The sequence below is a fragment of the Phragmites australis genome, chromosome 23 (genome assembly GCF_958298935.1).
Source record: "Phragmites australis chromosome 23, lpPhrAust1.1, whole genome shotgun sequence".
Lineage (NCBI taxonomy): Eukaryota > Viridiplantae > Streptophyta > Magnoliopsida > Poales > Poaceae > Phragmites > Phragmites australis.
Window position 1 is genome coordinate 21,162,921 of NC_084943.1, and position 11,214 is coordinate 21,174,134.

An 11,214-nucleotide genomic window follows, 5' to 3' on the forward strand; every position below is an offset into this window, starting at 1 on the left:
CCGCGCGAAGGATGGCGGCCAATGCCAGCCGATCCTCGCGGCGCTCGACCTTGCTCGACTCCACGCAGCCCCAGAGCCCCATCGCCTCCAAATTCACCTGCATCACAAGCGCCCACTCATGATAATTGGTGCGCGACAGCATCGGGAACACCAGCACCGAACTGGCTTCCTTGATGACGCGCTCCACCACGACCTCACGTGGTGGACTCCCGTCGCCGGCCTCCTGCGGGGTAGTCGACATCGCCTTGCACACGAACACAGGGCTCTGATGCCGATTGTTAGAACCGAGCCCTAGGATCGCTCTCTCTCTCTCTCACGCACAGACGGAGGTAGAAGAAGATGAACAGTAGACACTTGGTTATGGCGCTGAACGCTCCGGCCGCCGAACGGCCTGTATGTTGGCTTCTATTCAACTCAAAGGACTCGGACAAACTGACACACAAGGATTACATGGCCTCTTATAGCCTCTCGGCGACGCAGCGCCCACGCAACGCACTCCGTCGAGCTTCACGCGCACGTACGCGCTCTCCTGGCGACCCGGCCGTATTCATGCTTCGAGCCACGAACTCTTCCATGAGACTCGGTCTCCAGAGCTAATCTCGATCCACGTCACGCTCCTCCGCTTCTGTCGCCAACGGCCTCCGACTCGGCCATCCCTGCTGCCGCCCAGCAAACTCGCCAGGCCATGGCGCACACCATGACCGAACACGACGTGGTTTATTTTCCTAACAACCATAACGTCGACGTCAAAAAATTCGAATCCATGACAGTTAGTACGAGGCTTGAGCCCCTTCCGCCGCCTCGAACATCTGCCGCTGGCAGCAGCTATATATATGGTTGTTGTGTTGGATAGTTGTACTAGTGGTATTTTCCTTGTAAAGTTCCTTTTCACATTTTTGCATGCCTTTTGGTCGCAATCAGCAGATTGTAACACTAGCTCATTTCTCAAGTGTCAATGACTTGCAGAATAATCCAACTTAACTTCTGGACCGGTGCCTTTATTAAAAGATAATAAGCTGCCAAGCTAGTTATGAGCGTGTTTGGATCCTCCGGCAAAGCTGGCCTCGCCTTGCCGAGCGAGGATACAAAGAAACCCAAGCGTTTGGATGGGTGACTAGCTTGTCTCAAGACTTGCGTTGGCAAGATTTTTCCTTGTGGCTGCGGCTCCTGGCCCGGCAAGGATTCGCTCGCCTAGCGTAGCAAGACGAGGCAATCGAACGGAGGATCCAAACATGCCCTATATCCCGTCCACATCTCAGAAACTCCCCACACGAGGGACTAGGACAATAGGACTTCGGTAACATAAAGCTTAAAAGTTTTCAATTTTGTGTTAGAGAATAGAGATAGATGTTGATGAGAGGTTAATTCCACTAAACGAGGAAGACAATCGCGACGAAAACATTTCTATCTTTGAGAGTTTCCCCAAAGCCACAGCTGACAAAAAATGATCGACATGTCCCAACCAACTCTCCAAAAACTAAGGTGATAAATAAAAATTAGCGGTTCACTTATACTTCAACATAATCCGCACCTATTTCTCACTAACAATTGGCGCATAAACATAATGTAGAAGGCATGATTTATAAATCGAAACTCAGCTATTCAGCTAGCATCTACAAGGAAAAAACAAACATATTTAACTATATATCAGTGGTGACTGTGCGAGGTCCCTAGATCAATTCGATGGAAGACGGGAATTAAATACTACACAGTGAGATGCATGCCAAGAACAGTCAGATCCGTTAGAGCATGTCACACTCCAACCGTTCTCTGTCTCCCCTTTCCCACTTCATGCAAGCTCTGAACCCTATCCTCCCTCTCTCTCTCTAGGCATTATTCCTCTGATTTCTCTAACCACACACATCTCTCTCTCTCTCTCTCTCATTTTATTCCCCAACCTGGGACACTGCCAATGCCATCTCTCTCTCTCACCATCTCTGCCTTTATAGTAGTAGTACCATAGAATCAATCTCTCTCTCTCTCTAGCTCCTATGCATGTAACCTCTCTTCCCCCCTCTCTTTCTCTCTCTCTCTCTCAAACACAAAACCCCATACAAGAATGATATGCCACTCATGACCTAATCACCCAATTCCACTACATCTTCTCCAGTTCTTCCTTGGAACCAAAAGTTGAGCTCGTATAGCTAGTTGCAAGAAGATTCCACTGCTGCAATGAGCACTACTACTAGCAGTGCGACTCCTGATCTCTCCCTCCACATCAGCCCTCCGTCGCGGGACACCGGAGAGATGCCGGAGCCGAGGCTGCTGGTGGGGCTTGAGCTCGACGCGGCGGCGGAGGAAGCGGCTGTGCAGCGGCACGCCCTCCACGTGCAGCAGCGGCTGCACCAGCCGAGCCAGACGGCCCACGGGCTCAAGAAGAGCTCCGGCGGCACCGGCGGCGGGAAGAGGAGCGCGAGGGCTCCGAGGATGCGGTGGACCACCGCGCTGCACGCGCACTTCGTGCACGCCGTCGAGCTGCTTGGCGGCCATGAGAGTATGTTCAGAGCATAATTAACACGGCCCATGCATGCGTATATGCGTTTAGCAAAATCCACATGTGGGGTACCTGTTGAGTCTTTGATGGGATTGTGGATCTTGCCTTGTTAATTTTCTTGGAATTGTTCTTCATTTGTCGCCTTGTCGGTATTTCAACAACTTTTCTTGATTCTTAAATAACTAACAAATAGTATATACATATTAGTAACTGTATATACATAATCACATGAAGTTATTCATGACGTTAGTGTCGGTGCTTCTTCTTTTAATTTTTTCCTTATATTTTTGGATTTTTTGGACAATTTTTTGAAGAGCTCGCTGGTTGAGTTTATTAGGGTGATCGATCGGATTTGTCAAATAAGAAAAAAGATAATTTAAGTGTCATGCACTTTCATTTTTTAATTCCAACGGCTGCAATCAAGCGAGTGGCTTACCGGTAAGATGTAAGAGCGCGTCTTCATCGGTTCGGGGTTCGAACTCGGGTGTGCAACTGTTAAAAGGTCTCTAAAAAGACCCCGGGCAGGGGATCCGGCGCTAAAAAAATAATTCAAAGGGCAATTTTATAGCATGGTTTTGTGCAAGCTGTGAGTTTATTCTATTTTTATTTTCTTCCGTGCATGTGCATATCCTTGGTTCTGAAACTTCCTTGCTTTGTTTTTGTTGCATCTTCTAGGAGCAACACCAAAGTCAATCTTGGAACTGATGAACGTCAAGGATCTTACACTGGCTCATGTCAAGAGCCACCTGCAGGCAAGGCTTCTATATGCATCCTCTTCCAATTACCTGAATGCATACAAACACTTTCACTTATAGTCTCTTATCACCCAATTATTAAAAAATAAAGCACGTGGTAGCCTATTGACATATTTTGTTTGATACTACCTTCTTGTTGTTAGTTGATATCAAGTACCTATTGTCCTTTTTGTCCTCCATCTGTCCTATATATATTACACTTTTAGTTGATTTTGTTACATGCTCTAAGGCTAAACCAAATGGCAGACGCAAGGAGACTTGTCAATCTAACATATCTATATTTTCCTTTCTTTTTTCCTGCAGATGTACAGAACAGTGAAGGGCGCAGACAGATCATGTGTTGCAGGTAGGAACTAACACATACTGCCTAGATCGATCTTAACGTTCTGGCACTGTCCATGCATGGTCTGAGCAGTTGATTCAAGGTCATGTCACAAACAGTGTTGAATTATTGGCATGGGATCGATGTGCACCCATAAAGCACAGCAATAGATCAGCTTGTACCTTAGCGCTAGCTGTGAGTAGTTTGCAGTGTGACGAGACATATGCATGTATCATGTGTTGCAGGCCATGGCCAGGCCAGAGACATGGGCTTTCTGAGAAGAGTCGTTGGTGACGTAGACGGCTTTGATGGGTTCCACACCACTACTACCTTCAGCAACAATACTGTTAGGTTTGCACATTTCATGTTCACTAAGAGTAATTTATTCTAGTACCTATAGATATATATGCGAGTACAAATAGTGATGGATGTTTTGTTTCATCGATCTAGCTCTTGGTCTTTGTGTCTGCAAGTCTGCAACTTGGCTGCATTTGGAGGGTATGGATGTGTGCATTTACGTCATTGCCATAGTATTTTATACTCCTGGATGCATATGGATGCATGCCTTGTGTGATATACATTGGGATATGGGATGAAACTAGTAAATTGTGATGGCAGGATCTAGAGGAACTTGACTGCATTATTTTAGTTGACGGCAGTCATCGATCCGAACCGTATATGATCCAGGTTTCCAGCTTGTCCTTTAGTCTAAGGTCTTGGGTTTTAATTGTGTATATAGTTTAGTAGTTTATTCTAAACCCAAGGAAAAGGTAAGGATCATGTGTTAATCCATAAAATGAGGAATAGCAATTTACAGAGGAAGATATTCCTAATTCCTCAACTCTCATGTGTTTCGGCCCCCTTGGAATATATATATGTTTTTTAATTTCTCCATTCTCGACGACGTACTAAGGTCCTCTCTGTGAAACTCGTGCATTTTAAATATGGTGTTAACCGTGTGTGTAAAATACGTTTAATATTGTCGCATTTGAGTTATGAATGAGTAGATATTTATCATACGTGCCTGTAAAAATAACGTGAAGAAGTTCTCAGGCACCTGATCAGTGCTAATATTGTATTACTACCATCCAAAGCAATGGTATAGTTTGACGTGCGTGCACGTTTTTGTTTGGGATCCCTATGAGCTAGCTTTCTGTGCAGCCTAGCTTTTCCCTGCCGCTCGATCGATGAGCTCTTTTTCAGCTAGCTGAAAGGAAAAATTCCATCACGTTGTCATCACGTACGCATCAGCATCTCTCTCTCCACAGCTACCCCGGCATAGCTTGAAGCTTGAGCCTTCTACCTCGAAAACACTTGAGAGCCACTACAACTTTTGGACATAAAAGAAAAAGAAGAAGAGGAGAAGAAAGAGGAAGGAGAAGAAGAAAAAAGAAGAGGAAGAGGAAGAAGAATAAGTTGAGCCCCTTCTCTAAAATTTGGCAATGGATCCGCCACTACCTACAGGTCTAGTGAGAACTAAAATTGAGTATGCATCAAGCATGTGTTTAGAAATTAGAACGAACACAGGTAGGGGACATACAAGATGGAAGAAAGTAAAGCCTTTGCATGCAACATTGTACTAGTACTGAATGAGGGGGGTCATGAACTCATGATGCCCAGGAAGACTCTCTCTCCTCCTCCTGAACTTGCAGTGTTCTCCATCAGAGAGAGAGAGGTCCCTCACTGCCCACCCCAGCCCAGCAGCAGTGAGTGTTGCTAGTAGCCAGTGTTGTTGTGGTTGATCAGATCAGATCCATATCAATTGTCCCTCTACTGGTGGACCTACCTGTGTTGCACCGATGCGGGTGGAATCTTGCATGAGACATCCAGAAGAAGACAATGGCAACTCCATTGGCCTCGACCAGGGGAAAAGCCTGCATGGTCTCAGTTCCAATAGTAGTGGCGAGCATGGACAAGCCACTTGGCAGCACTAGGACTGATCGACCGATCGATGTGGCTGCCATTGTTGGTTCCAACAGACCTACTACTCGTACTAGCCACCTCTGCAGATCCATGCATGTCTCCCCAACAGCTAGATGCCCTTGTTTTTAGGGTTTAATACGATCGACAGGGGTGGAAGCCCCCTGAGTCCCCCAACATTTTTTTTTTGCCACGGATGATGAAGATAAAGAAGAAAGAAGAGAAAAAGGAGTAAGAGGAAGAAAAAAGAGAGAGGTGGATAAGCTCTCTACCTGACTCCTCTGCATTGGCCACCGAGTATCGATGATGTTAACTATGCATCCTTCTCATCTTGTACTATAATTGTATTTCTTAGCTAAGAACTAAGAGTTTTTTTAGAAAAAACCATTTTTTCTAAAAAATCTTAGTTCATAGCTACCTCTCTTTTACATATCGAATTAAATAGTTAATTCTAGCTGTGTGTACGTTTTCTTACCGTAATTAACATCATATACAGTAGTAATAATATTAGTTCTACTAACACTTGCTGGTACTTGCTCACGACATGTGCGTTGGTTTGTGCCGCAGGAGGTCACAGTCTCCAGGAGAGCAGTTGCAGCTGGATGATCATCATCATAGCGCTGCTTGGATCCAGTTGCAAGCCCAGCAGAGCAGCAACGAACTGATGCTGCAGCCATTGCCATGCCTGCCTTACAACCTCATACCTCAACCTGATCGCCTCTTGATGGAGCCAAGTCAGGTAGTATTAATATTCTCCTTAATTAGCTGCCTGCTGCAGATCTCAAAACAAGGCATTTATATGCATCACGTACGACCGCACATTTAATTTCCTATGTCTGATCAGAGGCGGTTTACTTAGATCATCTACTGCAAGTTAAATATAATGACAGTACATGCATTTATCCTCCTCGTGTCACCCGAGCATTGTATGCTCAGTTGGTTAGAATCCATATGGTAGAACCTATCCACTGAATCCGAGTTCCAAACTCCATACATGTGCTCACATTTTTTTAAAGAAAAATTTTATAGTGGTCTCGAAGGAACTTGAGTCATTTATTTTAAGATCGGATGGTCTAGATTAGTTAGAATGCTATCGATTATTTAGAGGTAGTATGAGTAGTATATGAGATGAGTATATGTAGTATAAGAGTATTTTTAGGAAAAAAGAAATAGTATGACAGTTATATCGTGCAAATTTATAGGTTTAATGTTTAGACTGACCTGAATACTGATTATTTGGTTGAACGATTATTTGAGAATTAGGTATAAAAAAAAGATTGTAATGCCCTTCAATGATATGGTGGGTAAATATTAACACTACTGTCGTAATTACAGAAATATCCAATCATATAGACAGTCAGATTAAATTTATATTACCTCCTACCTACAAGTAGTATGGACCACCGTAAAAGAGCTTTTTTTAAAAAACTATAATTTTTTATTTTTTAATCAGAGCCCTCTTAACCTGACCTTCTGTGGAGGCCTTTTATGGAGGAATGGTGTGGGAGTGAGAATGGAACCTCCCGACACAGCTTTCATCCTGGGAGCCTACCACCAGGGTCCGCATAAAAAACTATATATTCTTGATGCCTTGATGTATTGTTAGTAAATAAACCGAAAGTTAGAACTTACTAGTACTTTATCTGTAAAATGCATTTATATATCCTCTTCGTCTTCTCGGAGGCAAAGAGGATATATCTTAAATGTTGCTGTAGCTACGTACTTTAGGTAGTCATGCAAAGCTAACACATATGCCGTCTTTTTTAAGAGTATTTGCCATTCAACTAATCTCTTTGACTCTATAAATGTATTCCTTGTGGCGGATGATTAATCACAGCATGGGTACGTACGTACGTGCAGGGATTACTAAAGGGAGGAGCACAAAATCACGGGGACGGCGCCGGTGTTCGTCTCGCAGAGGAGGCTCGTCGTGTCATGCAGGAGAAAGTATCATCGCCGCCGCCTCATCACCACGCCGAGATCGGCATTGGGCGGCCGTCGCCGAACACGAGCGGCAGCGGCGACACGGCCGTTTCGAGCTCGGACTGGCTGCAGGAGCTGCCGCGGCAGCAGCACGGGTACCAGAGCCCAGGCGACGCCATGAGCATCAGGATGGTGAGGCGGCCGGCACCGCCTAGCCTGGAGATGAGCCTGGGGAGGCAGGGGTGGCAGATGGACCAGTGCGGCGGCGGCGGCGGCGTGGGCGTGGAGTTCGAGTCCTCGCCGTCGGCGTCCAAAGAGCTAACCCTCCTCAAGTGCTTGTGAGAAATAATATAGCTTTAATTGCTCTTCACTTGATCTACTGCTAGAATGATCGATGCAGTCTAGAACAGCCTTGCAGATCAAATCATCACCATCTTTTTCTTAGATTCTTTATGAGTTGTCTGCATGTTTTATCTTCGGTTTTTGTTATGGGACAGGGATTTTAATTTTGTTTTACAGTTTTTCTCTTTTCACCGGTGAAAAGATCAAAATCTGTGAAATTTCGGTTTTTCGTCCTCTGCCCCATGAGTCTTAATTATCAGTGAAAGAAAATTTTAAATTAGATATTTCATTTCCTTCTAAAATTCGTAAAATTCAGAGTTCTGAGGCATTCATGTAGCATACATGCTTAATGAGCGGGTACCAAGGACAAACGAGTAGTAGAATCCGCGGCCCGATATGCACAAAGGTGGACCACAGTCTTAACGGGCTAGAATTAGTTGGCCCAACAAATAGATGGGTCTCATGGGGATTGGGCCCAATCCAGGACCCATTAGGCTGAGCCGGTCTAGATGCTTCTAGAAGACCGCCACGCCGACGACGGTTACACCAGTTCTCCCTCCAATTCTTTTTACAGAAAGGTTTGAGAAAATCTTTTAAAATATATTTTAACTATTAATTTTTCTTATAATATAAATTATCAATTGATACGAAATAAATATTTTATGTACTACATCTTTTATACACTAAGCAGAATTTTATTATTTTTTGTTAAAATTTACTAAGCTTGAATTTTTTTAAACGAGTAGTACGCGAGTCCACGTCACTAGCCGGTCACACTTGCCACATGTCTAAATTACGGTGGCAGATTATTTAAAGGAAAAGGTGTGGAGTGGTCGTCGATAAAAGTAAATTTTATTAGACTCTGTTTAAAAAGACTCTCTATAAAACTATATTTATAATATATATTTCGTGCTTCAGTGAGCTGAAAGTAAATAGAGAATGCTTCTGTCGCCGGTCACACGGATGGGAAAGCACGCGTTGACACGTCACAGTGATAAGAGCGACGGTCCATCCGCCACCTCAAGAGGCAAAACCGCGGGCCGAGCAGGCGGGCGCGCGGCCGACCGTTTGCCGCCGCGGCTTCGCCGGCCGTGCGGGGCCCGCGCTCGACCGCCTGGAAGGCTTATCCGCTCGGCTTGGCGCGCTATATAAGCGCGGCCGAAGGCCCGAGTCGCTCACCCATCCACATCCCCGTAGATCCCACGCCCACCCTCTCAGTCTCACTCTAGGTAGCGTCCATCTTGCTCGACGCATCAGCTGGATTCAGCTCACAGTTCAGCGCAGCTCAGCTCGATCCATCCGAGAACCGATCCCATGTCGACGACGGCGTCCAACCACAACCTGGCCGGCATGTGGTTCGGCGAGCTGGCCTCGGCGCTGCAGGGGAGATGGCAGGAGATGGCGGCCAGCCACGGCGAGCAGCGACCGCGCCGCCAGCAGGTGAAGCTGGGCGGCGGTCTTGGCGAGAGGAACAAGAAGGCGGTGGCGGAAGGAGCGGCCGGCAACGGGCGGAAGGCGACGGAGGAGGAGGACGACGACGACGTCGGGAGGTGCGGCGGCACCATGTCCGACGCCACGGTCCGCCTGCTGTTCGACCGGTTCGCGCCCAGCTGATCCGTCATCGCCGCCGCCGCCGCAGCTTGCCCGGCGTCGCCATGGCGATCCAACGATCGGTCCGTGCGTGCGGTCGTGCGGATCTGTACAGGCGGAAGAAACACCATGGTTGTACATATATAAATGCCAATCTTGCTGCCCATTGCTCGCTCCTTTTCTTCCTGTGATCGTCGTCGTGTGCCATTCCAATTGCCAGCACCCGACGACGAACAAGCTAACATCGAAAATTCCACAATCCATCAGCCTTGAGGTGCTAATGTAGTACCATTGTCAAAAAATAATTAAGTGATTACGACAATTCCAAAACAAAATTTCAAACTTGCACTAGTCTGCATGTCGAGGAACAATCCTGCCTAAAGGGGAAACCAGGAAATATACTGTCACACACGTGTTCTCAAAAAAGAAAAAAAAATCTCAATCTTTTCCCCTCTCTCTCCCCTTCCAGTGACCCAGCGTCGCATGCTAACCTCACGCCCCACGCCGCTCCACTGCAGTGACCATCACCTCCTATAAAGAGAAACAGTACCCTCTTTCTTCACCTCCACACTGCATCACACCACTTCTCTCCCTCACCTCCACCGTCTCCCGTTCTCCTTCTCCGAGCACCACCACCGCAACCACACCTGAGCCCGCCGCCGGTGAACTTCACCGCTCTTCTCCCTCTCTCTCCCTTCGTATCTGAAACCACCAAAGAGCCATACCTTAGCCCGCCTAATCTCCATCACCATCCGTTGCTTCCTCGTCATCGCCCCTCGCCCTCATCGATCAGATTCGTCACCACCCGTGCCGTATCCGGCCGCCGCCGCCCTATTTTGCCGCTCACCGGAGCCCACCGCCACCCTCCATTGTCGGTGCGCACGCAGTCCACCACCCTATCGTCTTCTCTCTCCACCCGGACAGGACAGAGCCCCCTCCTTATCTCTTGGGTCGAGTCACCGAGCCAACCTTTTAGCCGAGCCAAGCCTCCTGAGCCAAACTGCCGTGAGCCAAGCCATTTCACCAGAGCCGAGCAATGAATATTTTGAGAATATTCATTTTCCTTTTTATGATTTTCTCTCTTGATAAAACTTTCGAAGCTCATTTCTCCTGCGCCATAACTCCATTTTTTAGGATTCTTCCACAATATTCATCTAAATTTGAGACCTACACAATAATATCGATTGTTTGAGTGTGTGATTTTGACGTTTGTTGTGTTTGTTAGAGAAAGGTGCGTTCGAGGAAGACGTAGAGGATCCGGAGTTTGAAGAAGTAGCGAACGAAGACTTTATTGAAAGCAAATCCTACTTCATTGATCATGTTGATCCTATACTTTCAAACATAACCCATAGAACCATTGTTTTAAATTACAGGGATATGTATGCTTAAGTTAATAACTATAATTTTAAAAATGTACTAATGTAGTTATAATCTAGCTTTTTATGTCGTGTCTTGATATTATCATATTTATTCTGTTGAAACCCTAGAAGGTTACTAACATCAAATATAATGATTGTTTGGATGAATACTTGTTTACTAGCATGCTTAGGATTGATTTGCTCAAACGAAAGAATTAGGATATTTATATAAGTTAGCCATGCCTTCTCAAAAAGTGTGAAGTATTGTGCGCTTGATATGTGTAAGATATGTTCATAGAAACTCTAACGTGTTCTTGACGGGGTGAATACGATACCCCACAAAGGTAGGAATTATCTTAAAGCAAAGTTCATCTTTATGGTGTTCTTGCTGGAAGACACTTGCCTCGATCATATAAGAACCAGTTCTCTGTGGCATCTTAGCTAGTATTCAATCGTATAACTACATGACCTAAATGGACAGAACTTGACTCAACCCCTTTAATTTAGTTC

The 11,214-nt window shown here is 45.8% G+C and overlaps 2 protein-coding genes across 3 annotated transcripts; both read left to right on the plus strand.

Annotated features, from left to right (window-relative positions):
- Positions 1-1,847: 1,847 nt before the first annotated feature.
- Positions 1,848-7,858, plus strand: LOC133906734 (probable transcription factor KAN4). 2 transcript variants are annotated; one of them, XM_062348717.1, is made up of 7 exons: positions 1,848-2,494; positions 3,170-3,246; positions 3,553-3,595; positions 3,817-3,922; positions 4,022-4,069; positions 6,059-6,230; positions 7,352-7,858. In XM_062348717.1, exons 1-7 carry the CDS (start codon positions 2,173-2,175, stop codon positions 7,754-7,756), a joined length of 1,173 nt encoding a protein of 390 aa, XP_062204701.1. In that variant the 5' UTR covers positions 1,848-2,172; the 3' UTR covers positions 7,757-7,858. The 2 variants fall into 2 exon arrangements, with proteins under 2 accessions (XP_062204701.1, XP_062204702.1); XM_062348718.1 differs by lacking the exon at positions 4,022-4,069 and having other exon boundaries at positions 1,853-2,494.
- A 992-nt stretch (positions 7,859-8,850) lies between these two features.
- On the plus strand, positions 8,851-9,512 carry LOC133906736 (uncharacterized). The gene has a single exon (XM_062348721.1). The coding sequence runs from the start codon at positions 9,071-9,073 to the stop codon at positions 9,368-9,370; it is 300 nt and encodes a 99-aa protein (XP_062204705.1). The 5' UTR covers positions 8,851-9,070; the 3' UTR covers positions 9,371-9,512.
- The last annotated feature ends 1,702 nt before the right edge of the window (positions 9,513-11,214 follow it).

Bases quoted from the DNA above. Each gene is read 5' to 3' on its own strand.
- LOC133906734 (XM_062348717.1), top strand. From the start codon at position 2,173: ATGAGCACTACTACTAGCAGTGCGACTCCTGATCTCTCCCTCCACATC. The intron at 3,247-3,552 runs GCAAGGCTTCTA...TTTTTCCTGCAG, and splicing joins ATGTCAAGAGCCACCTGCAG to ATGTACAGAACAGTGAAGGG. The intron at 3,596-3,816 runs GTAGGAACTAAC...CATGTGTTGCAG, and splicing joins AGACAGATCATGTGTTGCAG to GCCATGGCCAGGCCAGAGAC.
- LOC133906736 (XM_062348721.1), top strand. From the start codon at position 9,071: ATGTCGACGACGGCGTCCAACCACAACCTGGCCGGCATGTGGTTCGGC.